Here is a 25,249-nt window from a genome sequence, read left to right as displayed (position 1 = left end):
GAACAGACACATTAGCGGCGCAACACGGACGCCAGCGGATTCTTTATAGCGGAGCGGCGGCTGACCAGTTTGCTGTCTTGTTTTTCCTGCTTGTCTCCACTACCCAAGCCATGCGCATCTTGATGACACTCCCTCTGCTGCTGTACTTCTCTCCCACCTGTTTTCTCTTGCCCTCACGCAATGAAAATGCCAGCGCTGCTCAATGGCCAGTCACGCGCTTTGGGCACAACACACAAAGAAGTACGACAAGGAAACACAGGGGTACACACGCTTACAAGAGAGGGAGAGTGTCACCATTGTTACGGATGAACTGCAGGGCAGGGGTGTTCTTCTCTTCCTCTTCAGCACTATATCTCTCACGTCCACGAATCGTGGAGGGAGGCACTCCCTGACGTGAATACAAAATAAAATAAAAATAGATATCACGAGAAAACACTCAACCAGAACGAATAGGTATCCCCGCTACACATCCGCACACAGACACACACACACACACACACACGCACACGCGCACATAAGCACGCCTACGCAACCACAGTACAAGAAGGCGTACGTCCGTGTGCAGCGTGTGTCACCCTGCTACACACATACATACACGCTACACACGCAGACGCTGCATAAGGCTATTCGAATATTCTTCTTTCCCACGCACGCACGCACACCGTACATAGTGTATACACACACATATATATATGTATACGTATTCTTTTTCTTTTTCTCGCTCTTGCGTCTCCCACGCTCACATCTGTTGCCGTACACAAACGCTCATTGCCTTTTTTTTGCTGGCGTGCTCGCTACAGGTAGGCCTAGTTGTGTGCGGGCCTGTGGGTGTGTTGATTGTCGCGAGGCTTGATCTCTTCGCAACGCCCTTTTGCGCTCTCGCGTGTGTATCTCCTCTTTTTGCGAGTACCACTGGACTCTCTCGATAGAGCTGTGTATAGTTCTCCCCCTTTCTTTTTCACCGCCATTAGGGACCGGGTGGATGCTGCCTCGTGAGTTGGCCCGCTCACCGCGCATGAGCTCTGGCGGCTCGGCCATGACACAGCCGAAACGGCCGACCGGCCCTCCAGGCACTCGTCCCGTGTCCGCTGCCTCTCCTCTCATCGCACTCTCGCAAAACCAGCTGCCTCTGAGGAGTTCGACACCTTTGCCTCCGCGCAATCGTGTGTCGTCGACCGCGGCCTCGCGGCCAAGCTGCAGCATTTCCGGCAGTTTCCAGCCCACACCCAGCATCCTTGGCGCGCAGGAGGAGAAGGTGCGCGTCGCGGTGCGGTGCCGTCCTCCGAATGTGGCCCACGGCGAGCGCAGTGATGACGTCATCGTGTCTATGAACCCGTCAGCGAACGAGGTGTACCTGCTGGACCAGGAGGCTGCGCCGTGGCGTCTGGACATGCCGCTGTGGTCGTGCTCTGGCGTGGCCCTCGACGGTTCACAGGCGATGTCGCAGGCTGGCGTGTACGAGGCAGTCGGGCGGCCACTTCTGCAGCACGCACTTGAGGGCTACAACAGCACGCTCATGGCGTACGGGCAGACAGGTAGCGGCAAGACCTACACGATGATGGGCGACCACCGCGATGACGAAGATGGCGAAGGGGCCGGCATTATTCCCCGCATGTGCCGAGACCTCTTCCACGAGCTGAACAACCGTTCCTTCACTGCCCCCAGCGGCGAGCGCCTCAGCTGGGAGGTGCACGTGCGATACGTCGAGGTGTACTGCGAGAAGATCAGCGACCTCCTCAACTGTGGCGCGTCGGTCGGGATTCGCGAAGAGATCACACCGCAGAGCGCGACGTTTGCTCTGGTCGGTGCTCGCCGTGTCAAGGTAGCCGCCACAGATGACCTTCTGCAGGCGCTTGCAATCGGCAACAAGTGGCGCCGCACGGCGTCCACGAAGTTGAATGACCGCAGTAGTCGCAGCCACGCTCTCTTTTTGATCGACTTGACGGAGATCATCTCTTTCACTGAGCCTGACGGCACTGTCGCCAGCGCACCGAGCAAGGGCCTCAGTATCCGCCTTGTCGACTTGGCCGGTAGCGAGCGGGTGAGTGAGACAGGGGTGCACGGGCAGAAGCTGAGGGAGGTAAAGGACATCAACCTCTCTCTCTTTACCCTTGGCTGCGTGATTGAGTGCCTCTCTGACCCCAAGCGGCGCGGCATCAAGCCACCGTATCGCGACAGCGTGCTCACGAAGCTTCTCCGAGATGCCTTCGGCGGCAACAGCAAAACAACAATGGTTTGCACAATCAGTCCATGCGAGGCGCAGCACTTGCAGACGGTGCAGACGCTCCACTACGCAGCCAAAGCGCGCCATGTGCTGAACAAGCCTCGCGTCAAGGAGGACCCCTCCGCTATGGAGCTGCGCCGCGCCAACGAAGAGCTTGTAGCGCTGCGGCGCCAGCTGGATGAAGCGCAGCACAACGGCAACCACTACGAGTCTATCGAGGCGGAGCTGAGAGAGGCAAACATGCGGCTGCGCCGCGAGCAGAAGGAAGCGAGGCTGCGCAAGCAGGTGATGGAGAGGCGTGAGGCGGATCTAGCTGCTCGGATGCGGGAGCTGGAGGACCAGCGTGAGGCCTACGAGGCGCAGATGCAGGCGCTCGAGGCCGAGGTCGAGCGTGCGCGTGTGCAGCAGGAGAAGCGCGAGAAGGAGCTGCGTCGGGCACACGAGATGGCCACCGAATACGCACGAGTCCGGCTCGAAGAGATGGAGGAGCAGTGCGTCTCTGCCGAGGCAGTGCTGCGCACCAGAGAGGAGGAGCTTGTGAAGAAGCAGCGTGCCATCGAGGAGAAGATGCGGACAGCAGAGGCGAGCTCGCGGTGCCGGATCGATGAGCTGCAGCGGCAGCAGAAGGACATGGAGAACGCGCTAAAGGAGAAGGAGCGGCTGACCTCGATGCACGAGCGCGAGATGCGTCACAAGTACAAGCAGGCCGAGGACGATTTGAGGGCGATGGAGAAGCGTAACTTCCAGATAGAGGAAGAGTGGTCGGCTAAGGTCAGGGCTCTCGAGGCCACTGCGAAGCAACGAGAGGAGGATGTGGCGCAGCGCATTCGTGAGGCGCAGGCGGCGCAGTGCAAGGCCGAGGCCGCGGCGCGCCGGAGGGAGGAGGAGCTGCAGCAGAAGTGGATCGAGACGGACAACGAGGCACGGCGGGTGCAATCCGAGGTGGCAGCGAAGGAGGCAGAGCTGAAACGGCGCGTGCAGGAGGCGCACCGCCGCACGGATCAGCGCGAGGAGGAGCTCAATGAGCGTCTGCGCAAAGCAGAGTACGAGCTCGGCCGTCGCGAGCGTGAGACAGCGCAGAAGCTGCTCGAGGTAGAGACGCTTCGACAGGCGACTGAGCTGCAGTCGGAGACGACCCGCGCAAAGGAACGCACGATGAAGGAGGTCCATAGCGTCCGCACCGAGTCCCTGCAGGCTCTTGAGGCGCAGCTTCAGCAGCGCCAAGAGGAGCTACGCCGGCAGTTCGATGAGGTGATGCAGATGAAGAGAGCATGGAACGTGCAGCAGGCGGAGCAGAGGCAGAAGCTGGAAGCAGAGCACGAGGCTGCCCTGCAAACTGTAAAGCAATGGGAGACTGACGTCTCTCAGCGCGACATAGAGCTGCGCCGGCAAAACGACGAACTTGCTGGCAAGCTGCGAGCGCAGGAGATACAGCTGGAGAAGCAGCAGATGATGCTGCTGGCGGATAAGAACGAGTTCGAAACGGCGATGCAGCGGGACAGGCGTGCGATGCTTCGCACGAGAGAGGAGATGCAGCTCGCCCAGGATCGCAACGATGTGGACTGCAAAATGCGGCAGGATAAGCTGCGCGAGTGGGAGACGGAGCTGCGCGACCGCCGCGCCGGGATGGAGGCGACGCAGAGGGAGCGTGAGGCGGCGCTGCGGCAGAAGGAGATGGCGCTGGTTGCGCTGCAGGATGCGACGATGGCAAAGGAGGTGGAGCTCTATCAGGCACAGGAACGTCTCAAGGCAGAGCAGGCAGACCTGCAGGGCGTTGCCAAGGCGACCGAGGCGGAGCGAGGACGCCTGCAGGCAAACTGCACACGCCTGCAGCGGTTTGAGATGCGACTCGGTGGAGTCGCCGACGACGGCGTCTTTGACCCCGTCGCGCTCGACGACGCGCGCATGACCGCAGAGTACATGGCATGCCAAGGGCACGCCGAATCGTCCGCCGATGTGTTGAACCGACGAGAGCAGCGGTACTTCTGCGCTTTTGAGAGCATGTACCGCGCCAACATTCTGGCCGAGGAGAGGATAGAGTTTCGCAGCTTGGCCCGCAGCAACCAGCTGGAGGCTCGTGACATACAGCGGTGCGTCGAGGTGATGCGGATGCAGGAGGTGACAAACGCGCTGCAGGCGAAGCTGAACGCGGCCTTGAGCGAGTCCAAGGCTGCCGAGTCGAGGGCAACCGCATCACAAGGGCAGGTGGGGACTCTGAGAGAGGAGCTGGAGAGCTTGCGGCGGCAGGCCCTTGAGATGAAGGTGCAGATGGGCAGCGCCGTCTCTGCCGCCCAATTTGCGGAGGGGCAGGTGCGCCAGCTGAGGCTTGAGGCCTACGAAGCAGACGCAAAGCACCGCGATCGCGAGCAGGAATGCCAGTCCGCCGTGATCAAGGCGCAGAGCGCCGCCACCGCTGCCGCTCACAGGCAGGGCCTCCTCCACCAGCTGACGATGCGCGTGCTCCTGGCGTGCGAGGAGGAGCAGCGCAGCCTACTCGAGCACCATCAGACCAGCGAGCTCCAGTCACTGCATCTCTTGCAGATATCTGACCGGCGCGTACTGGATCGCGAGGGTGCCATCCACAAGTGGCAGTCGCTCTACCGTCGTCGCAGCGAGGAGAATACGTCGACGAGGGCAAAGGACGACGCCGCGCGGCAGCGACTCACAGACGAGGATGCTCAGCGCTTGCGCAATCTCCAGCGCACCGGCGATGTGCTCACACGCAGAGAGGGTTGCCTTGCCGCGGAGCGGGAGCGGTTTGAGCAGCGTGTGCTTGACTTTGAGAGCTGCCAGCGCGCACAGACGACGGAGCTGTCGCGGCAGGAGCAAGAGGTGAAGGGGTACTTGCTGGAACTGGAAGAGATGGATCAGCGCAAGATGCGCGAGTATGCCGAGCGCGAGCGGCGCCTCGTGGAGATGGCGGAACACCTCAAGATGCGGCAGGCCCGTATTGGTACCTGCGCTCAAGACCTGTTTCAGTCTCTGCTTCAGCGATCCGTGGAGCAGCAGCCGGTGCTGGCAGAGGCGCATGAGGAGCTCGAGCGCGTTAGTGTGCAGCATACCAAGTACATGACGCTGGAGAGGCAACTCATCGAGCAGGCACAGCGCGGCAACGCGGATGCCACGCAGCAGCTGGCGAAACTGCACGAGGAGTACATCGCGTCGGAGAAACATCAGCTAAAGCGACGAGCTCGCAGGCTGGAGGAGGAGGAGGCCCGCAATAAGCAGCGTCTGGTTGAGCAGGAGGCGGAGATCCACCGCTATCTGCTCGAGATCGAGGCGGAGGATGTTCGCCGCAACGCGCTCTCACACCAAGGCGAGGAGCTGATGCGGAAGGCAGAGGAGCGTCTGTCCAAGGCGCAGTTTAAGGAGGCTGCGTTGCGCGACCTGGCCCGCCAAATCCACCTCGAGGCTATGGAATCAGAGGAGCAGGCGCGCACAATGGAGACAACGGTGCGGCGAGCGGAAAAGTCTACTCGCGAGAAGCTCAGGCACCGAAAGGTGGAGCTGGAGCAGCTGCAGCGTGCAGCCAGCAGCGCCGCCGAGTACAACGAGCGGACGCTACTGGACATGGAGGCGGACTTGTTGACGATTGTGAACAAGAACAAGGATGCCGAGCACGTTATCAAGACGCGCGAGGCGGAGATCAAGCGGCAGAAGATGTACTACATGGACCTCTCCAAGATGCTGGGCGAGCGCAATGAGATGCTCCGAAAGGAGCACGCGCTGCGCCTCTGCGGCAAGAAGAACGCCGGCTCGCTGGCTAAGGACCTACTCGACGTCAATGACTCTCTGCGCAAGCAGGTGTCGACGTGGAAGCAGAAGTTTGACGTCCTTCTTTCGGAGGGCAAGATCGAGTGCGAGAAGTGCTCGTGGAAGAATAAGCGAGACACATCAATGTGCATGTGCTGTGGACACGCGGGCTTGCTGGAGTTGTCGCAGACGTGTTGATGTGATCGTCCTTTTTTTCTTTGCTCTTTTCCGAAACGTATATTCCGCTGTCGCGCTCGCCTATGTGGCTTGTGGATCCGTGTAGTCGTTGGGCGCCCCCCTCCTCCTCCTCCTCCTCCTTTGGCGCTTTCGTCATCATCGCACGACTAACCATAGAGCAGACACACACCCACACACCCACACCCACACACCCACACCCACACACAGCCATGATGCAAACACAGGGAGAGAGAGGTGAGGGACCATCAAGACCCCTGATATCCTCTCCGCAACTTCACATGTGCCGCCGTTGGCTTTCCCCCCTACTTGAGATAGAGATTAGATGGCGCGTTGGGTTTTCACTTTGCGTCTCTGTGAACAGTGTAGGCTCTCCGCTGCGGTGCTTATAGCTATATATATATAGTTTTTCGTCTCAGCCCTCTCGCTTCCTTCATGCTTCTTTGCCCGCCCTTTCTTAGCCGCTTCCGTTTTTCTTCTTTTATTTGCCTTCTTTGTCTTTCTCTCTCCTCGACTTTGGTGTTCTTTGCCGTTCAAGGACGTCGTCGCTCTCAGCCTCTCTCTCTGGCTGGGCTCGTGATGCCTTTTACCCTCGCATGTGCCGCACTCCTGCATAAGCGTCCGTCTATCCTGTGTGCGTGTGTTCGCTCTAGTTCTTGTTTTTTTTTTCTGCTGCATTGCTGTGGTTGAGTCTTGCTGGCGCATCGCGTGCTGGCTCGCTGCGTTGCCTCCCTCCCTCTCTCTCCTTGTCTGAGATGCGTGTTGGCGTGCTTGTCGATCATCAGGTTTTGGCTCATGGACGACAGTCCTAGAAGCATGAGAAGTCGTCCGTGTGCACTTCCTTGATGAGCGTGTGCGCTGCTGTCTGCATGTTTGCATGCGCAGGAGCAGGGGCGGGGTCGATGAGTGGCGTCCAGTAGTGTTTGGCGCGCGCCATCCACCTTTTCTTCCCCTCCTTCATTCTTTTTCCTCCGCGGATTTTTTTTTCGTGTCTCCCATCCGAGGAACAGCGGTCTGTTGAAGTGCCACCCAGGCGCGTGCCGTCGCTCTCTCTCTGTGTGTGTAAGCCTATCTTGCACGCTGGGTGTGCACGTTGTCTGTGCCTTTTTCCATCTTTTCGCTTGTATTCTTTTCTAGATCTGCATCCTACACCAGAGCTGAGTCTTTGTGCTCTCCCTCTTCTCTCCTTTATGGACGTGTCGATGAACCGCACTCCTGTCGCACGAAACAGATACACACATCCCACGTACACGCACGGGCGCGGCGCTTCGTCACACCCGTGCACTGCCTCGTTGCCTGCACGCGTTCCTTTGCTTCCCCGAATGCGCTTGTCCCCGCACCAAGCTCCTTGGATGCATTGACTGAGAAGGTGGGAAACATGCCAGCGACAGAGGGGAGGGAGTGGGCTGAGCGGCACTTGCGCAGATGAGGGCATCGACTTCTGTGCAGCTCAGTGTAGGAGTGCAGTACCCCTGCTCACATCATCGCCGCACACGCTCACGCGCGCTTCCTCTTTCTTGGGCTTTTTAGACTTTTCCCCTCCCCTCGCAGGCACTCCACGGTTTCTCTTCTGGTCCCTTCCTCTCTCCTCACATCCTCACGTCTCGCTCTTCACGGTTCGGCGTGTTGGCCGTCTAGGCATCCCCGCCATCATGCGTTGCAGCGCATCTACGCAGCAACTCCTCGATGAGCTCGCCGCACGAGAGCGGCGAGTCCTCCAGCAGTTGCGCGATCTCTCCGGTATGAACGAGTCTCCGATAGCACCTCGCCAGCCCTACGCAAGTTTGCCGATAACACCGGAGCGACTCAACGCCGCTTCAACACACTCGGCATCGTCGACACCCCTACCGCAACTACTTCCCTCTCCTTTGACTGCCACCGAGCATGAGGAGTATCAGGTGAAGAAGCCGTCATGGCGCCAGCAGGGCAGCTGCCACCATGACATCTACCACCCCTCGCGCTGGACTGTGGGCGACCTGGAGCGAGACCTTCAGCGACTTCAGTACCTACTGCGGCACAGTCCGCTGGCGGGGATGCAGGCAGCGATTTCGGACGCAGGCGATGAGGAGGACTCTGAGGCGACCAACGCACAGCAGACGCAGCAGCATCTCCCGGTGACGCACGGAGACGACGGCGCTGCAGTGGCACATGAGAAGAGGTCACGCGAAGCGCGGCGGCCCAACTTGAGTGCATCCCCGGTGACGCCGGAGGTGAAGCGCGACCGACGAGAAATGCGGGCTTACTACGCTCCACCGCCGCCTCTGACGCCTCTCCCATCGTACGCAGAGACGTCTCTGCGGCTTCCAGGCGGCGGCTCAACCTCTCCAGCGCGATGCAGCGCGGTGCTCAGCATGGACGATGAGCCCCGCGACGAGGATGTGGCGCTCGCCAGCGACGCTCTAGCACACTTCTCTCAAGTTGCTGCGGGGATGGTAACCAGCGGTGCAGAGGACCGCTTTAGAAGGGCTAATGCGACTATGTTCCCCGGACGGTCCTCAGCAAAGACTGTAGGGGGCTTCCAAGCGAGCCCCTACCGTGAGCCAGACCACACTGCGCCGAGAGGGACATACAATCGGCAGGGCGCCACCTCTACCGTGGCCTCTTCGACTGGTGTGTGGCGACGCTCTCCGGTGCGGTGGTTTGCTTTTTCTGCCCCCATGACGGCTTCAATCTCGAAGGACGCACCTCGACACGAGTGGCGCGAGGAGGGGGAGGAGGAGGTGACGACGCTCTGTGTGTGTGCGTTGGACACATGGGCTGCGCATCGCTCGGCGCATCACGTGCCTCACGAGACAGCGAATTTCGACTCGGCTTCCATTGCGACCTCTCCACCGCCGGCGAGGACATCTTCTCGGGCTTCACATCCACCTCTGTCGCCATCTCGTCCCGGAGAGCCATCGGATATCCACGCAGCTCCGCATCCAGCCCTTACAAGCACCAAGTCGCCTCCACGCATACCAGTGCGGTCCGCGTCTCCCTTTACCAAAACCTGTCAACTCGCCGTTTCCCCTGCGGGTCTCAGCTTCCTTACACCTGCGCTTGACGAGGACGGAGCTGCGCAGCCCTTCGCTGCCACATTACCGGCACAAGCTGCAACGCCGCAAGAGACCTCGCACAGCGGAAACGGGCACCACGACAGCAGAGAATCTGTGGAGCCTCAAACGTTGTGCGTTGCATCCGCCTTGCGGAGCGGTGTCATACGAACCACCTCGTGGTCTACGCTGAAGGCGTTCTACGCCCGACAGTCCAGCGCCGGCGCCCTAATGACACCGTTGTGGGAAGAGGGTACCCGTTAGCTAAAGAAGCGCATGGGAGTTGGTGGTATGGCTGCACTTTTTCCGCACTATCGAACAAGAGGGACCCGCTACGGAAGCGGTGCCATCATCCTGCGCGCACTCTTCACAACCACACGCACACCCATTTATGCCTGTAGAATCCTCGCGTGGGATGAGGGGTGGGTGGGCAGTCATAGACCGGCATAAAGGCAGCTTATTCAGCTGACCTAGGAGGTGACGCACACACCAGAGGCCCAAGCATACCCGCACATCTGCACACGCGTGTACCTGCCTTCGGCTCCCACACGTGCATAGGCGCGCTCGCGTTCTCACAGATTCAACGAAATGGTTTCTGATGCGTCGTCCTGCAGCAACATTTTTTGTTTACCATTTGCGCTTCCTGACGACATCGGCCACCTCAGTGCGCGGCATCACGCGGTTAGTTACACCCCACGTTGCGTGAGAGGAAGCCAAGCAGCCCCCCACCCCTATCCCCCGCCAATGCTGGGCGACCTCTGGTGGTGACGGGGTTAAGCACCTGTGGCGTAGGGGAGGTCAGAGCGATGTGTCGCTGCTGATGTGGGCGGTCAGGTCGTGGATGGCGTTGCGCCGGAGCGGCCTGCAGCAGTGAACGCACGTGCAGCATCCATCTGGTGGGCATGGTGTCGCCGCGACTCGGACGTCTCCCCGCCCCTCACACCGCCTGCTGGTGTGTGGGGGAGGGGCCTGAGCTACCCCGAGGGACGCACCAGGCGGGGACCGGCGAGGCGGGCCGACTGGTAGGGTTATGAGGCGGAGGCCGTGCTCGTATGACGGCGTTGGTGCATTGCTGTAGAGCGTGTGTACGACTGCTTCGCACCACGCGATGGGGGCCTGTGACATGCCGGGCAGGGTGTTGTCGGGCTCTTATGTGTGTCGAAGAGCGAACGCGTTGAGCAGAAAAGACGTGCAACCCAACGAAGAACCTCTCGCTGCTCTTTGGTGTCCGATTTCTCTCGGCTGCGGCTCACTTCATCCTCTCCGTGCGCTTCCCGGCGTTCGGTGTGAACCACCGGACACTGAGGGAAAAGCACGCTTCACCACCAATCACCTTATGTTTGCATGTCGACTCTCGCTTCTCTACTTCCCTCACGCCTGTCTGTTTCTTTTTTTTCGTGGCTCGCGGGCACAGGCAGCACCATTGACTAGTTCGTGTACGCGTGAAGAGGCGGAGAGTCGAGTTGCTGCAACGCACGAACGGAAGTTCACTGTTACCCGCATCAGCGAAGTCTGTTGCGTGGCTGCACCCTTTCAGGCAAAGAAGCAGGCGCACACTCGTAGCGGTAGCGGCGTTACTGGCTCGGCGAGTTTGTTGCGCTCTGGCCAAGCATGGAGGCATTACCCGCGTCATCCCCTGCTGCGTCGGCGGCGCAGATGCAGGTGGATGTAGAGTTTTCGAGCGACGACGCGTTGCTGCCGTCTCCCAAGATACTGATCGGCACTACCGACGAAGGTGGCCGCGCTCCTCGCAACCGCGAAAGCCGACGCGTTCAATTCCTCGACGACGGTAAGCTCTTCGAGGGCCACTTCACCGTTCAGTCGCGCAATCTCAAGAGCATTATCCAGTACCTGGTGGACCGGCAAAGTGAGCAGGATGTCGTCATCCAAGATTTGCAGAAGCAAGTGCTTTTGCTGCGCACTCGCCACCTGAAAGCCAAGCAGCGGGCGGTAGGGGACGGCGAAATGTGGCAGCGGGCTGCAGCCGCCTCCGGCAAGTCCGCCTCTGGGGGTGGTGTGGAGAACCGTGTGAAGCACATCGAGCAGTTCCTGCAGCTGTGGGGTGTGCGCCTCGGGGATGTCGCGAAACTTGTCGAGGAGTATGGCGATCCTGTCATCACCCCCGACGCGTACACCTCGTATCTGGTGGATCTGCCCGCGTTTCGCTTCACTCGTCGCGAGGCGCGCGCTTTTGTGATCAATGCCAGCGAGCAGTCCACCATCAGCGCCGCGGCAGCCGCAGCCAGTGACACGGCGGCGCGTCGGCGCCACAACAGCAGTCCATCCAAGCGGGAGACGGGCTCGGCTGGCTCTTCCTCCGATACTGAAAGGAGGTGCGACGACGGCGCTACGGAAACAGCACTCGAGAAGGCGACTGCCGCTCTCAAGAAGGCGGAGATGCTCTTGGAAGAGCTGCGCAGCATTCCGGCACGGCCACCGCCGTTATCCTCCAAGACCCACCGAGCCGCGGCTTCGGCACCGAATCCGGACAAGGGCGACTCTGGCGGTAGCGGCAGCGCAATAGACCACGAGGCCCGCGCAGACATCGAGGAACTCGGCGATTACGTGATGCGCCGCTTCCAGGAGCTAGAGACGCAGTCGATGATGACGGCAGCAACGGTGGCCAGAGCCGCTGCTGCGCCGCGAGCAGAGAAGGGCGGTGGCAGCAGTGGAGGCGGGGGCGGTAGCGGTGCCACTGCTGCAAAGGTTGCCACAGCGCGTCCCAAGCAAGTGCCAACGAAAAAGCCGGTCGCAAACACCACCTTGCACACCCCTGCGCTGGAGCCTCCTCCGTTGCCGCACACGGTTCCTGCTGAAGTGATCGACACCGTTGCCCGTGAGGACGCTGCGGCGTCCCTTGATCTGCTAGAGGAGCTAGAGGTGACGATGGAGCGTCGGTTCAAGGAGGTGAACAGCGCCCTTGCGAATATTGCGCTGCGCACTGCCTCCATGGCAAAGAACATCAGCGGTAGTGCCCCTTCTGTGGCAGAGCCTGAAAAGCTGCCGCAGCGGTCGGGCTCGCCGTCGTCGTCACGGGGCCCGTCGAGCAAGGCACGGTCGCCGTTCTCAGGCAAGCGGGCCGAGAAGAACGCTGAGGCGAAACCAGTGGTGGAGGATATTGAGACGGAGGTGGAGGAGACCTGTGTGTCGGCGTCCGCGTCTCATGCGCCATCCTCAACAGCCAAAGTGCTTCGCTCATCCAAAGGCAAAGCAAAGCAGATTGTTAGCGACCCTGCTGGGCCTCTCATCCCAAGCGCCGGCGTCGATCAGGTGGCCAGGGAGGAGACGGCGGCCCTCTCAGACCGAGTCGGTGACCTCGAAGATGAGCTGCTGGAGCGGTGGCAGGCCATGGAGGAGCGGCTGCGCATCATAGGTAGAGCCGCCATGAAGCAGAGCGCGTCCAACGTCGCCGCAGGGCCGGGCGGCACAGCTGTCACGGCGGTGAACCGCACCCCTGTTGTGGACCGAAAAGCCCGTGAGGACGCTGCCCTTTCCCTCATGCGGCTACAGCAGCTGGAGAAGGAGCTGGCGCAGCTGAAGCGGCAGTGGGCCTCCGCAGATGCCTCTGCCAGGCCTGGCCTTGGCAACGCCGACCCGCCTGCGGACGCAAACGAAACGATACTCACCACGCCGGTCGTATCTATGGAGCCGAGCGCACCGCTGCGGGACACGTATGACAGCAAAGTTGCGGACCTTGAAAAGGAGGTGGCGCAGCGGATGGCGGATGTAAATGAAGCCATCGCGCAGCTAAGAGGCGGGGCCATGCGGGCCACGCCCGGCCTCAACGCCGTTGCCTCGGCGGCGCGAGTCACAGATGGCACTGGTCGAGTGGACGCGCTCTCTGATATCAACACCCTGGCGTGGATTGCTTCCTTGGCACCGCCCGCGGAGAGCCTCGCGATTCTGCCAGATCAGCCGCAAACGCATCAATCAGAGGTCACTTTACCCTCCGCTTTACCGGCTCAAAACTATCTGACCTTACGTGCAATGGACGCCGATGCGCTTCCCGGTGTAGCGGCAGAGGGCCGCTTGCCAGAGGTGGACACGTCGCGGCGTGTGGAGAGGTATCAGTCGTTGCTGGCACTCGGCTACACCAAAAATACCGATGTGGACCTCTTCACCGCCTACCCAATGGTCGGCAGCTCCTCCGAGGCGAAGCGCACGGCTATCAGCCGCCTCCGCCCTCCCAACGCGCCAATGTTCGGCACTCATCTTGTAGAGCGTGCTATGGTTAACTTGCCGGTAGACACCGCGATAGCCGCTGCCGGGGAGGCGGCCAATGTGGCAGGAAAGCGCACCTCTGTGGAGAGTAGCGCCGCCGCTGCCGCGCCTCTTGTTGCCGATGCGCAGCGTGAAGCAGTCATCACAGCTAAATCATATCTGGAAAACCGAACTTTCCCCGCCTCTCCACCACCCGGGGCTCCCAAGGGCGGCATCACGCGTGTGCGCATGTCGGAGGTGAGGGGCGTGCCACCAGCAGCGCCGAGCTTACCACGTCAGCACCTCCGTGAGACTCTTGTACACACCGAACCGTGCCTGGTCGTCAACTGTGCGTGGTGCGACACCGAGAAGGCAGCGGGGCCGAGCCTCACGTAGGCAGTAGATCCTAACACGTGCGTGGCCGGAGGCGTGGGAGAGACTGTATGAGCTTGTGCCTTTGCGGGAGACGTTCGCGTGCTGCGGTCTCACTCTCGCGAGGATGTACGCATTCCCGCCGCTGATCTTCTCCTCCGCTTGGGGGCGGAGGCGACCTCGGTGAGAGGTCGCGCACAAAGGTATGTACACTAGAGGCGCATCTTTTCTTTTTCCCGGTTTCCTTCTTCGCGTGTATTGTTGATGTCATGGGTATAGCGGACTTCCTTTGTGTCTCTGTTGCCTGTGTGGACGATGCCGACACTCGCGGAGCGCACTTCTTCAAATATCTTTGTGCCTCTCCTTTCCGTAGGTGCTTGGAGGGGGAGGGAGGTTGCATGTGTGCGCATCTTCATCTGGCGGAGTGACACACTGCAAAACGATGGAGCGGGAGGGGTGCAGGGGCACTCGGGGAGGGGCTAGACGGCGCGAAAAGAGGAGGAGGGGAGGGGGGAGGGGTAGAGTGCGACGCCATCGGCACGCGCAGCCCCTCCACACCTCCCTCCTTCCGCCCTCCGCTGTCTACGCGTTTTCTGTTTTGTATTTGGTCCCCCGCCTTGTCTCCTGTGGACTCCGGCGGAGGGGGTCGAATAGGTCGAGTCGGGCGGCAGAGGAGCGTCGATTCCCGTATGGCGTTTTTCTTATGGCTTCTTTTCTGCGTTACCTCAATTCACCACGGCGCTTGTCCATTGCCGTGCGCTGTCCCGCACCCCCACCTAACTACACGCGCACAAGTCACTTCACCCTATCCTCCTTTACCTGATGTACATGCACGATTGCAGGCGCCTCTTTTCAACCGCAGCCTTCATCATCATGCTTCTCTGTCGCTCGCTCGCTCGCTCTCGTGCGCGCTTATATATGTGTACACCGTACCAGCAACGAGTTCAACTCGGGTCTCGAAAACAACAACACACACGCACAAACGCATGCACGCACAAGAAAGAAAGAGTGGTATAGAGGAAAACGATGCCATCATCTAGCACAGAGGGCACCGCACAGACCAGCCAGTCCGAAACGCACAGAGGAAGGGGGAGGGACATGAGTAGAGGGCGCATGTGGGAGCGTCGCACGAACGGGCAGTGACCTGCCGCTGCTCTGCGCGCCTTCTCTCCCTCTCTCGTGATATCCGCCGACCTCCTTTATTTCACCAGCACCCGGCCGGTCCCTCTTTCTCTGTGGAGAGAGGGGGCTTCGAAATCGGTGAATGGTGTCTCTATCTGGTGACTGCTGTCGCAACGTCGCCCACCTCTCATGTTTCTCCGGTCAATCATCCCGTCTCCCTGGACTGCTCGCCGCTCCGCCCCCCATGAACTTGCTGCGCTTTGTCTATTTCCCCCCTTCCTCGCGCCCACTCACGTATGTGCCGCTTTTCCTACGCCTTCCCTCTCCTCCTCCCTCTGTCTCCGTACAACACGGGTGTACTCTCTCCAGCACCTGTGTGGCGTGTGTGTACAAATCCAAACCGTGCTTCCTCGTTGCTTCGGCGGTACGAGAGCCGTCGAGAACACCAAAACGGTTCGCTACGCTGTTCGATTGCGGGGGTCTGTCACTAGTGACGCTGCGAGACGCCATCGACGGACTACACCGTCTCCTCACCGCAGCCCTCTCCAGCCGCTCTCCCTCTCGTTTTTTTTCGCTTCTTCCACTCCAACGTATTTCCGAGGCAACACGTTTGACGTACGCACGGAGATCGCTACACGAGAGCTGCAACGCGTGACTCTTGAGAGAGACCTATACCTCTTCGTAGCATTCATTGCTGTCGACTACACGCCCAGACATACACACGCACACACCCATCTTCGGTGACTGCACCTGCAGTGACGTCGCACGCACCCAGCTCTCTTCTTCTCCCGCCCCACGCGCGTTCTTCTTCCCGCCGCCCTCTTTGCACGTGTTTACATACCACCGCGCAATAATGCCGAGCATCGACATCGATGTGACGAATGTGCCGGACATTATTGAGGCACAACTCACGCTCAGCTACAGCCGCCTCACGGATGTGATACGCGTCTTGGTGGAGCAAGGAAACGGCCATGAGGACGACATTGATGAGATCCGCGACCGTCTTGGGAAGTTGACGCAGGAGAACAACGCCTTGCGTGCTGAGATTCAGGCCCTCAAGCAGGCGAAAGGCCCCGGCGAGGAGGTGACTACCGCGCTCGAGGATCTCAAGTCGACGGTGGCTCAGCTCTCGGAGAAGGTTGCGGCCAACACAGAGCACATCGCGGCCAGCGACGCGGCCCACAAGGCGTATGCGGCCGATGCGGAGAAGCGTTCGAGTGAGCAGCAGGAGGCCATGAAGGCCACCTTCAACCGGCACGCCGAGGTGGTAGGGCAACGCGTGTCCGCCGCTGAGAGGTCGCTACAGGTGTTGCAGGCCTTTGTTGATCTCTGGGGTGCGGGGCCGGAGCAGGTGTTGGAGATGGGCCGGCGGACCGATAAGCAGGAGATGGAGCACAGCCTTGTGGACCGGACCCGGTATGTTCTCTCACTGCCCTCTTTCGCCAAGATACAGGAGGAGATGGAGGTGCTGCGGGCACTACTGCAGCGTCAAGCAGCGGACTCGCTGGCGGCCAAGACCAGCGAGGCCGCGCGGACAAGTCGCACAGCCTCGTATGTGGCTGCAATGGCTGCCCCAGCGGAGGCGACGGATCACTCGGGCGAGATCGAGACCCTCAGCGGTGCGATGCGCTTTTTGGAGCAGGACATGGGGGCGCTGCAGCAGCAGCGTTTGCCGCCGCTGGAGTCAGCGGTGCGCGAGTTGCAGGGGCGCGCCAACCCAGAGAAGCGCATCAGTGGCACGGAGAAGGACTTGAACCGCTTGAACGGTCAGCTCGCTCAGCTTGAGGACCGTCTCAACACGCTGCTGGGCCAAACCGTGGCGACGAAGGAAGGTGGCGTGGATGAGTCCCATCCTGGTCTGGTAGACCTGGCTCGTCGCGTCTCGCTTTTAGAAGAGGCGGTGGAGGGCTGTCCGCGTGGCAAGCATGCCACGTCAATGTCCTACGGCTCAGCAGCTGGAGGTGAGGCGGTGATCGCGGACGGAGCTGCCGCAGCAGCGCCAGTGCGTTCTTTATCGCGCAATCGGGGTAGTATCCCTTCCGCCGGACGTCTGCCTTCGAGTCGCGTGGGCGGCAGTGGTGTCTTGCCGGCAGTTGGAAAGGAGGCCCCAAGCAGCAGCAGTCCTGTGGCTGAAGGCGAGTTGGCGTGGCCACCGCCCCACCGTTCGACTTCTGTGACTTGCAGCTTCACCTCAAACGAGCTTGGACAGCCGACAGTGGAGGTGCTGCGCCGGCAGGAGGCATCGCAGCCCGACGTTGCCGCCGATCGAAGACGTATTTCGGTAGCGGTCGAACCAGATGATGGGCTGCGCCTCCGCGTTGTTCAGTTAGAGGAGAACGCAGCCATCCTGGAGATGAACAAGGCGGATCGCAAGGAGCTACGTGAACTGGAGGAGGCGCTGCGCAGTGCTCTTGAAAGCTCCCATCAACTACATCAACAGCATCAGCAGCATCAAGAGCATCAGCAGCATCTGCCGCCGGTGCAGCAGGGCCTGCCCTCGAACTCGGCCTACAACGCGCCTCCGCTGGTACCGCAGCGTCCCGTCTCAGCAAGTGGCCGGTACGCTGTTTCCGATTACGCACTAAATCAGCAGCGTGGGGACGGCTTTAGTAGGCCGACCTCCGCGACGGCAGGACTGGGCCGCCCCATGTTCGTCGGCTCGTCATCGTCGGTGTACCTGCGCGACGGAGCGCAGCTCACGAACGTCACGGTATCGCCAACACACCTGTATCGGCCGTGAGGATGTGGTGCGTGTGCACGGGAAAGCGAGTAGGCAAGGAGCAAGAGCGCATGACGATGTGCGCAGAGACAACGCTCAGAGCAAGCGTTCCTTTTTTTTCCTTCTCGCTCGCCTCTGTATTTGCTGCCGTGCTCGAGCGGGCAGTGACGTTGGTGAAGTGGGTGTGGGAAGAGGGGGTGCTGCTCAGGGCCATCGCCGCTCTCCTCTCTTATGGGAATGCGCTTGCGCACATCTCTCTGCCTATCTGCATGTTTCACAGCTGCAGCTGGCCGACTTACACAGGCGAGCGCCCACAGACACACCTGAACACAGGCACTTGTCTCCACGATTACTAACGCTCTGAACCGCTCCCCCTCCCCCTCGCACTTTCCCTCGCAAGCGGGCGCGTAGAGGCTTCGGAGTGCTATCTTGCTTTTATTTCCTTTTGTGTTTCTCGTAGGGATTTGCCACCTTTTCATGCTTGGGTGCGGTGCCTTTCCAATATCACCTCGCCCCCCTCCCCTCGCCTCTTGCACGTATATCGTGAGTCTCCTCCTCCATGCTTTCGATGCTTGATCTTCGTGTAGTCTCGGTTCAACGTCTTAGCGTGTGCGTGTCTGTGTGCGGCAGAGGCCTCGATTCTTCTTTTGAACTCGAAGCTATCTTCGTTTGTTACTTTTCTTCTTCACTGTCGTGCTCTCGCAGCACTCAGGAAGCCGCGCTCCCACGCACGCCACACCATACCTCCTTGTACTGCCTTCATTACTACTACTTCTCCTGCATGTATACTACACGTAAAAGCGGTGAAGGTGCGAAGGACATATGAAGGGGAGGGGAGAGAGAGACAGGGGCAGAGAAGACAAACGGTCTTTTAGCCACCAGGGGGAAGGGATGACGAGTAGGCCAACATACACACAAGGCCTCTGCAGCTGATGTGAATCGTGGCAGACGACGGAGACGGCGGCTTGTAGGAAAGCGAGTATCACCATGCCGCAAAATATGTCCACAGCCAGCGTCTGCCTTTCCCACGGTTTCCTGCAGGTAGCAAGAGACGTTCTCTTTTCCCCATCTCCTGTCGTTCTAGTTTCTTCAGCTGCAGCTGCGTGCACTGGGGTGGGGTCCGGGGTGAGAACAAAGGGAGGATGATACTCAGCAGGCGCGGTTGTTGCTGGATGAGCGGCTCTCAACAATCTGCTTGCTAGGATTGCATTCTCCCTCTTTTTTTGATCACTGCCTGCTCCGCCCCTCCCCTGCACGCGGCCGCCTCCCTCTTGCACCTTCCGTATTTGTCTGCATCACCGCCGCTGCCTCGTCCTCGCTCCTCAGGTTTCGGTCGTTCTGTTTTCCCATATGTACAGGCGGTGTGCCGTGGCACAGAAATCCACGTACTTTTACCATCTCTATTCTTTTCGTTCTTCTCTGTTGTTCTTGTGTGTGTCCTACTGTGCATGTGTGTGTGGGGGGAGGGAGGGGGGTCTGTGCGCGAGCGTACAAGCAGCTTTCGCCCGTGTTTTTGTCCCGTTGTGCGTTGCCCTCCTCCGCTGTCTCCTCCTCCTCAGCGCCTCTCCCCCACCTCTTCACTTGCTTTGTTCCCCGCACGCAAGGGAAGCGCACAACGAGCCGATAAATTGCGCACACACGGCAACAAGGAAAGCGAAGGAAAAAAAGAAGACTAGTCAGTAAAAGCTGTCGCAGGTGCACCCGTTTCACCCCAACGCCGGCGGTCTCTCTTCTCCGGGGGCGGGTGCAGCCGTACACCCGCACATACACATACACAGAGCCTTTTGGCGGCTGTGCACCTGCAATTTCATGGTAGCACCTCGAATACTGCAGAAGAAGGTTTTGGCGTGACCACAAAGTATGAGGTCTTTCCCCTTGGCTCATGCCGTCGCACCTCCTCTGTCGTGGCGCCGGCGGGATGCCTGTGCACTCCACGTGTAGTGTTTCCTCCCCTTTTGTATGCGCGCGCGGCGCATGCGTGTTGATGTCGCGGTAATCCCGCACAAGACGCCATCTCTCTCTCTGTCTCATTTCCTCTCTCTCCTCACTCTTCGGCTCGACTTGCACTGCTTATGTTGTCGGAGAGGTTCGCACGTGCGCGTACCGGCGCCCTTCTTGCGTGTGTCTCCCTCCTCCTCTCACACGCGGGCTTCTCTTTCCCATCCGCACGCCCGCTGCTTTACTTTTTTGTGGTTTTTCTTCACTTGTCAGCTCGCAAGTGAGCGGCGCTGAGCATGAGAGGCGTAGCCTACATTGTGCGATGCCAGCACTGCGGCGTGGCGCGCAAGTCATACAATGATCCGCGACGCGGGATCAGCGTAATCGAGTGCAGGCAACCGTGCGGCAACTCGCACTACAACTGGACGTATATTCAAACAATCCCTGAGAGTGAGGAGTACCCACTGGCGAACGTCGAGGAGAACATTATCCCAGTGTACGTGCCTCCCACACGCGCACTCTCAACGTCACCGTCGCCGTCATGGCATGGGACTCCGTCGTCACTGTACCAAGACAAGGGCGAGGAGGAGCGACTAGAGTTCTCTAGTGGAGGTCGCGGGTAGATGGGTCGCTTGTTGCCCGCGCCGGCAGGTGCCGGCGCACAAAACGTCTCGTCGCCGTCTCCTGGCACTCCTTATCCCACACTTGTACCCGAAGAGGCGGAGGACCCCCTCCTGATGACGACCCCGTCGAGGCCAAAGCATTGCCAAACTCAGCAGCAGCACCAGGATTGCACTGTACATTAAATAGTTCGCTGTAGATCTTCGCTTCACCCTCCCCGTTTCACAAGGGCCACTGCAAAGGGTGATGCACACGGACACTTTAGTCATTTGTGTCGGGTGCGGTGAGGGTCGTGTCGAAGACAAAGAATAGGAAAGGAGAAGCGAACGCCGGCTTGCCCGATCTCCGGCGGACACCGTGTCGCCATGCGTCTTTCTCTCTCCCACTGTCTGCTTGCGTGTGTGCGTGTGGCACGGGCACAACGAAGGTGGCACTGAGAGAAAGAAGGGGAGGGGGGAGGGTGGAAAGAGCGGAAAGACTGAGTGCACTGCTGTGGTGCTCCTCCGATTTATCCAGGTCTCTCACGCACTCTCTCTCTGGCCACCTCTCATTCTCCGCCAGTGCCTCATACTCTCCGTTGTTCTATCGCTCGCCTATGCCGAAGGAAGACCTCAATATCAGCGCCTTGCGCTTCTGCTGCTGCTCTCCTTTTTTTTTCGACAGTCCACCTGCGATGACTTTATGGCAGCTGTTGTGTGGTGCCCGCTGCTTCGTGTGCTCGTATGTAGGCATATTGAGACGCGCACGCACATAAAACCTAAATGCCCACCGACACGTAAAGCGGCAGCGTAGTTGCTCACGTATCCGCCTGCGAGGTGTGGCGGCAGCTGGCACCCCTTGCACTTCGGGTTTGGGTGCGCCTAAGAACGGTGCAGGCTGACGTATCTCGCCTCTCTACCCCCACTTCTCTCCCGCAGCCATCCAGTGAGGTGAGCCCCGCCCTCTCCCTGAAAGAGAAAGCTAGTCATACGACGACGTCTCCATCACTCGCGGACTGGCACCCCACATCATGTGCGCCACGCTGGCGTCCCCCTCAGACACACGCCGGACCGGTCACGATGACGTTGTAGTGCGATCCTGCACGCATTCTCCCCCTGCGCGTGAGCTCGTCGACCGGAATACAAAGCGCCTCCGCTCTGTCGGTCGCTGAGTTCGATGTGAGGATTACATGGTCCTTCAACCCGTGCATCATCACAGAAGTGTCATTGGGGGAACCCCCATTTGCAAGACTCCGATGGGTCACGCTGTTGCACACCCAACGCAACCATCCTACACATCTCTTGCGCCATGAAGGCGATCTCCCCCGACGTGTGCACGGCGCGGCTCGAGAAGGGGCGAGCACAGGAACCTCGCATCCGTTCAGGAATTCTGCTCTGTCTTGGGGGAGGTGTGTGCTTGACATGGCCAAACTGCGCACTGCGCGCACACGCCCCACGGCAGTACCAGTCATCGCCTTCCTGCCTCAGGCAGAATGACCACCGCCTTACGACGCTGCCCCACTCACATGCGATGTCTACATGGCACAGGGGCGCTCCAATGGCGCTCGTATCCTCGAAGGATGACCGCGAGTAGAGGGCAGCATCCGAATGAGAAGACGCAGGTGCTCTTCACGCCTCGCATACGCGTCATCTTGCTCCCGTGCAGGTACTCGGCTTTCGAAGCCCGAAGAGGAGGAAGAGCGATCCTGCACGTCCTACAAGCCTTACCCGAGGCGCGAGCCTATTGACGCCTAACCAGTAGCCAAGGAAGAGCGGAGGGGGAACTCCCTTGCCTACGGCACAGGTGAAATCGATGCACTTTGCGGATCTGTGTGGCGAGATGAAAAGCGAGGGGCCGCAACCAATGCAGCGCGCATGGGACGTACCCCCGCCACCAGTGACAGAAGCCGATGGCGAGGCCCCTCCCCTCACTGGCAGCAGTCGTTATGGTGCCGAGCGCACCTCCGAACCCTCTCCTTGGTTGGGCGTTCACCGTCGTGGAGGAGAGGAAAGGATGTCTCAGACGGTGGCATCTTCATTCTCTGGCCGCGACAAGTCAGCAGCTGCCCCGATGAGCAGCGTTACAACGCGGCTGTGGGCCTGGATGCGCAGCCATGAGAACTTTATGCTCGACGGCTGTGTGGGGGGGGTGACGGACCTGGCAAGGTCATCTTTTCCAGGTGCTTGTTCCCGTGCATCAGCGAAGAGCGCATCCAATGAGCTTGCCCGTTGGCCCAGAGGTGATGCGGAATGGTGACAGCAACATCGCCCTGCCATCCTATGTGTGCCAAGCGACCCGCCTCCAAAATTCTGGCGAAGGTCTGCATGGAAAACATCCAGCGGACGGGTGGTCCACGGGCGGTGGAGGCTGCTCTGCAGGCGCCCCGAAGCGCCGCGTGACAAGCTTAGCGTCACCTTGAGTGACGACGAGACCAGGGTCTGCAACGTGTCTGCGTTGGCTGGCGTGGTGCTTGACGACAACTTTGGAACGGTTTGTGGTGGAAAACAGATGTGCACCCGGCTGAGCGCCGATTCGATCAAGCAGCTTATCACCAAGAGGATTGGGGCGGCTCATGGGTCACCTTTGGTGTGCCTCCCGAGTCGTGCACATGCCTCTTCACAAAATTGTTTTCCTCACAATGACGCGCCGGATCTGCTCAAAAGTTGTTACGAGACCTTCACTATGGTCCCTTGCCGGCGGGTCTGTCTGAGAGCGTACAAAGCGAACTCCGCTTGTGGCACAACGAGCAGCGCCGGATAAACCACGTCGCGCCGCACGCCTCTTGGTGTCTGGCGCAGAGCACCGCCCTCACATAGGCTGCAACACCAGGAGGACGGGAGGCGGGGAGGGGCGGTACGCATGCATTCGCATACAAAGAAGATGGTGGCCACCCGTCCCCGTTGAGGGGAAGGGGAGGGGTGTCCGACGCAAGTAGCACCAACTCGGCTGAACTCTGCGCGGCTCACTTTGCCTTGTCGGGCATCCACGCCATTAACAAGAAACAGCAGTAAGAAGCAGCTGCAGCACCACACCTTCCCATCGACAGCACGCCGGCCTCTCTGCCCTCCGTAAAGGCTACGCACGCGACCATGTGATGCATGCTGAAACGCATGCATGGATGACTGTCCCCCCATACGCGGTCACTTCCGAAGTACATCAAGTCCGCCGCGACTCCCACCGACGGTCGAGGCCGTGACCCCGTACACCACACGGTGAGGCGGTCCGACGAGCGACATGACAACGGAACACGGCGTGATGGATAAGACAAAGGGGGAGGAACCTGCACTGCCCGAAGATGTCATCGAAAAAGCGATAAACAGTGACCCCGTGAGAGCGGAACGCAGAGGTCAGCTGCCGCCGTGCCTGCCCACATCCAACACGTTTGGTGACGTCACCCTTGGCTGGCCATCAAATGGGATGGCTTCTGTCAACTCGGTGACTTACCTTCGTCTCCCTCTTGAACCCTCCCCTTCCCCATTTTCTCACTCTCTCTGACTTCACACCAGCGAGGGCTGGATACATTAAAAGCCGCGGTGCATCGTACTACCCTCCCTTCCCAGAGCCGCTGTCGTTGCGTGCCTCTCGTGTCTTCTCTCATCCCGGCTCGAGCCGTTTCCTCGGCGACCAGATCCTACTGGCCCACCACGAAGGCACGCGCACTGCCAGCAAGGCACGTTTTTTTTTCTGTTCGGAGGGAGGTGTGGTGGTGAGGGAGGGAGGCAGATCGTCTCTCATCTGCGCTTTCTGCCTCTTCGTTTTGTTTCTTCGTTATATCCTAATCTGGTTTCCTTTAGCAACCATGCAGTTGATGCGTGCGGTCACCCTGAAGGGCTTCGGCGATACGGACATGCTCCAAATCTCTCGCATACCCAAGGCCGTCATCACCCGCGGGAGGGACATCCTAATAAAGGTGAGTGCGGCGGGCGTCAGCCGCGCCGACGCGGCTCAGCGCAAGGGCCACTACCCCCCACCAAAAGGCAGTAGCGAGGTTCTGGGGCTGGAGGTGTCGGGCATTGTCGAGCAGGTAGGGGACGATGTAAAGCTCTTCAAGGAGGGCGACAAAGTGATGGCGTTGCTGCCGGGTGGCGGGTACGCCGAGTACGCCGTGGCACACGAGGGCAGTGTCATGCACATCCCGAAAGGCTACTCCTTTATCGAGGCAGCTACAATTCCAGAGGCGTTCCTCACTGCGTGGCAGGCACTACAGTACCACGGCAACTGTCGCAAGGGCCAAACAGTCCTCATTCATGCCGGAGCCAGCGGTGTCGGTACTGTGGCGGCACAGCTCGTCGAGAAGTACTTCCAGGCCACCGCTGTCACCACCTCCTCAGAGTCCAAGGTGGAGGTGTGCAAGAACTTTGCGAGCATCAACCTAACCCGCACCCCGGATGAGACCGGCATGTGCTTCTCTCCGAAGGTGAAGAGCCTCCTTGGCGAGGGTGCCATCAATCTTGTCCTGGACTCTGTCTTTGGTGGGTCGTACATCTCCGAGGATGCCGCGGTGCTGGCGAAGGACGGCCGCATCGTGGTGCTCGCCTTCATGGGCGGTGCAACGGTGCACCTGAACTGCCTTCCTCTGCTGCGACAGCGCGCGCACATCTTGTTCTCCAAGCTTCGCTGCCAGTCGGACGACTACAAGCAGAACCTAGTAGACACCTTCGAGAAGGAGGTAATACCCTACATGAATGAGCGGGTGATTGTGCCGGTGGCGAGCAAGACATACCCGCTAGAGGAGGTGGCTCAAGCGCACATGCGACTCGACGACAGCAAGGCGTGGGGTAAAATCGTGCTGACGTTCAACAGCCATCTCTCGGCGACATGCACGAATCCGCTGCCCACGCCGAAAGCTTAGACGGGATGCTGCATAAGCACAGCAAAAGAACGCGCTGCTGTGGCGGCAGGCACGAGCCGAGGGCAGAAACAGGGATGTTAGGGGCACCTGCGAGAGAAGGATGGGGGCGGAGGACAAGGTGTGAGCACGATGCGCTTCGCGTTGCTTGCAAGCACCCTGGCTCATCTTTAAAGGACCTCACCTTCCCTCCCTTGCGCGCCGCGGCTCCTCTGGAGCCTCTTGGCCACGTGGTAGCGCAGCTG

At 60.0% G+C, this 25,249-nt stretch overlaps 5 protein-coding genes across 5 annotated transcripts; all 5 read left to right on the top strand.

Annotated features, from left to right (window-relative positions):
• Positions 1–982: 982 nt before the first annotated feature.
• Positions 983–6,175, top strand: LMXM_08_29_0970 (putative kinesin; the record flags this gene model as incomplete). Its single annotated transcript, XM_003872410.1, has 1 exon — positions 983–6,175. The coding sequence occupies one exon, from the start codon at positions 983–985 to the stop codon at positions 6,173–6,175; it is 5,193 nt and encodes a 1,730-aa protein (XP_003872459.1).
• A 1,649-nt stretch (positions 6,176–7,824) lies between these two features.
• LMXM_08_29_0980 (hypothetical protein, unknown function) lies at positions 7,825–9,468 on the top strand (the record flags this gene model as incomplete). The annotated part of the gene is made up of 1 exon (XM_003872409.1): positions 7,825–9,468. The coding sequence occupies one exon, from the start codon at positions 7,825–7,827 to the stop codon at positions 9,466–9,468; it is 1,644 nt and encodes a 547-aa protein (XP_003872458.1).
• Positions 9,469–10,815: 1,347 nt separating this feature from the next.
• Positions 10,816–13,800, top strand: LMXM_08_29_0990 (conserved hypothetical protein; the record flags this gene model as incomplete). Its single annotated transcript, XM_003872408.1, has 1 exon — positions 10,816–13,800. One exon carries the CDS (start codon positions 10,816–10,818, stop codon positions 13,798–13,800), a length of 2,985 nt encoding a protein of 994 aa, XP_003872457.1.
• A 1,951-nt stretch (positions 13,801–15,751) lies between these two features.
• On the top strand, positions 15,752–17,638 carry LMXM_08_29_1000 (conserved hypothetical protein; the record flags this gene model as incomplete). The annotated part of the gene is made up of 1 exon (XM_003872407.1): positions 15,752–17,638. One exon carries the CDS (start codon positions 15,752–15,754, stop codon positions 17,636–17,638), a length of 1,887 nt encoding a protein of 628 aa, XP_003872456.1.
• Positions 17,639–23,954: 6,316 nt separating this feature from the next.
• LMXM_08_29_1010 (conserved hypothetical protein) lies at positions 23,955–25,007 on the top strand (the record flags this gene model as incomplete). The annotated part of the gene is made up of 1 exon (XM_003872406.1): positions 23,955–25,007. The coding sequence occupies one exon, from the start codon at positions 23,955–23,957 to the stop codon at positions 25,005–25,007; it is 1,053 nt and encodes a 350-aa protein (XP_003872455.1).
• Between the last annotated feature and the right edge of the window lie 242 nt (positions 25,008–25,249).

The sequence above is a fragment of the Leishmania mexicana genome, chromosome 8 (genome assembly GCF_000234665.1).
Source record: "Leishmania mexicana MHOM/GT/2001/U1103 complete genome, chromosome 8".
In the NCBI taxonomy this organism is placed as follows: domain Eukaryota; phylum Euglenozoa; class Kinetoplastea; order Trypanosomatida; family Trypanosomatidae; genus Leishmania; species Leishmania mexicana.
Note: the sequence above shows the minus strand (reverse complement) of the source record. Positions and strands in the feature narration are given on the sequence as shown.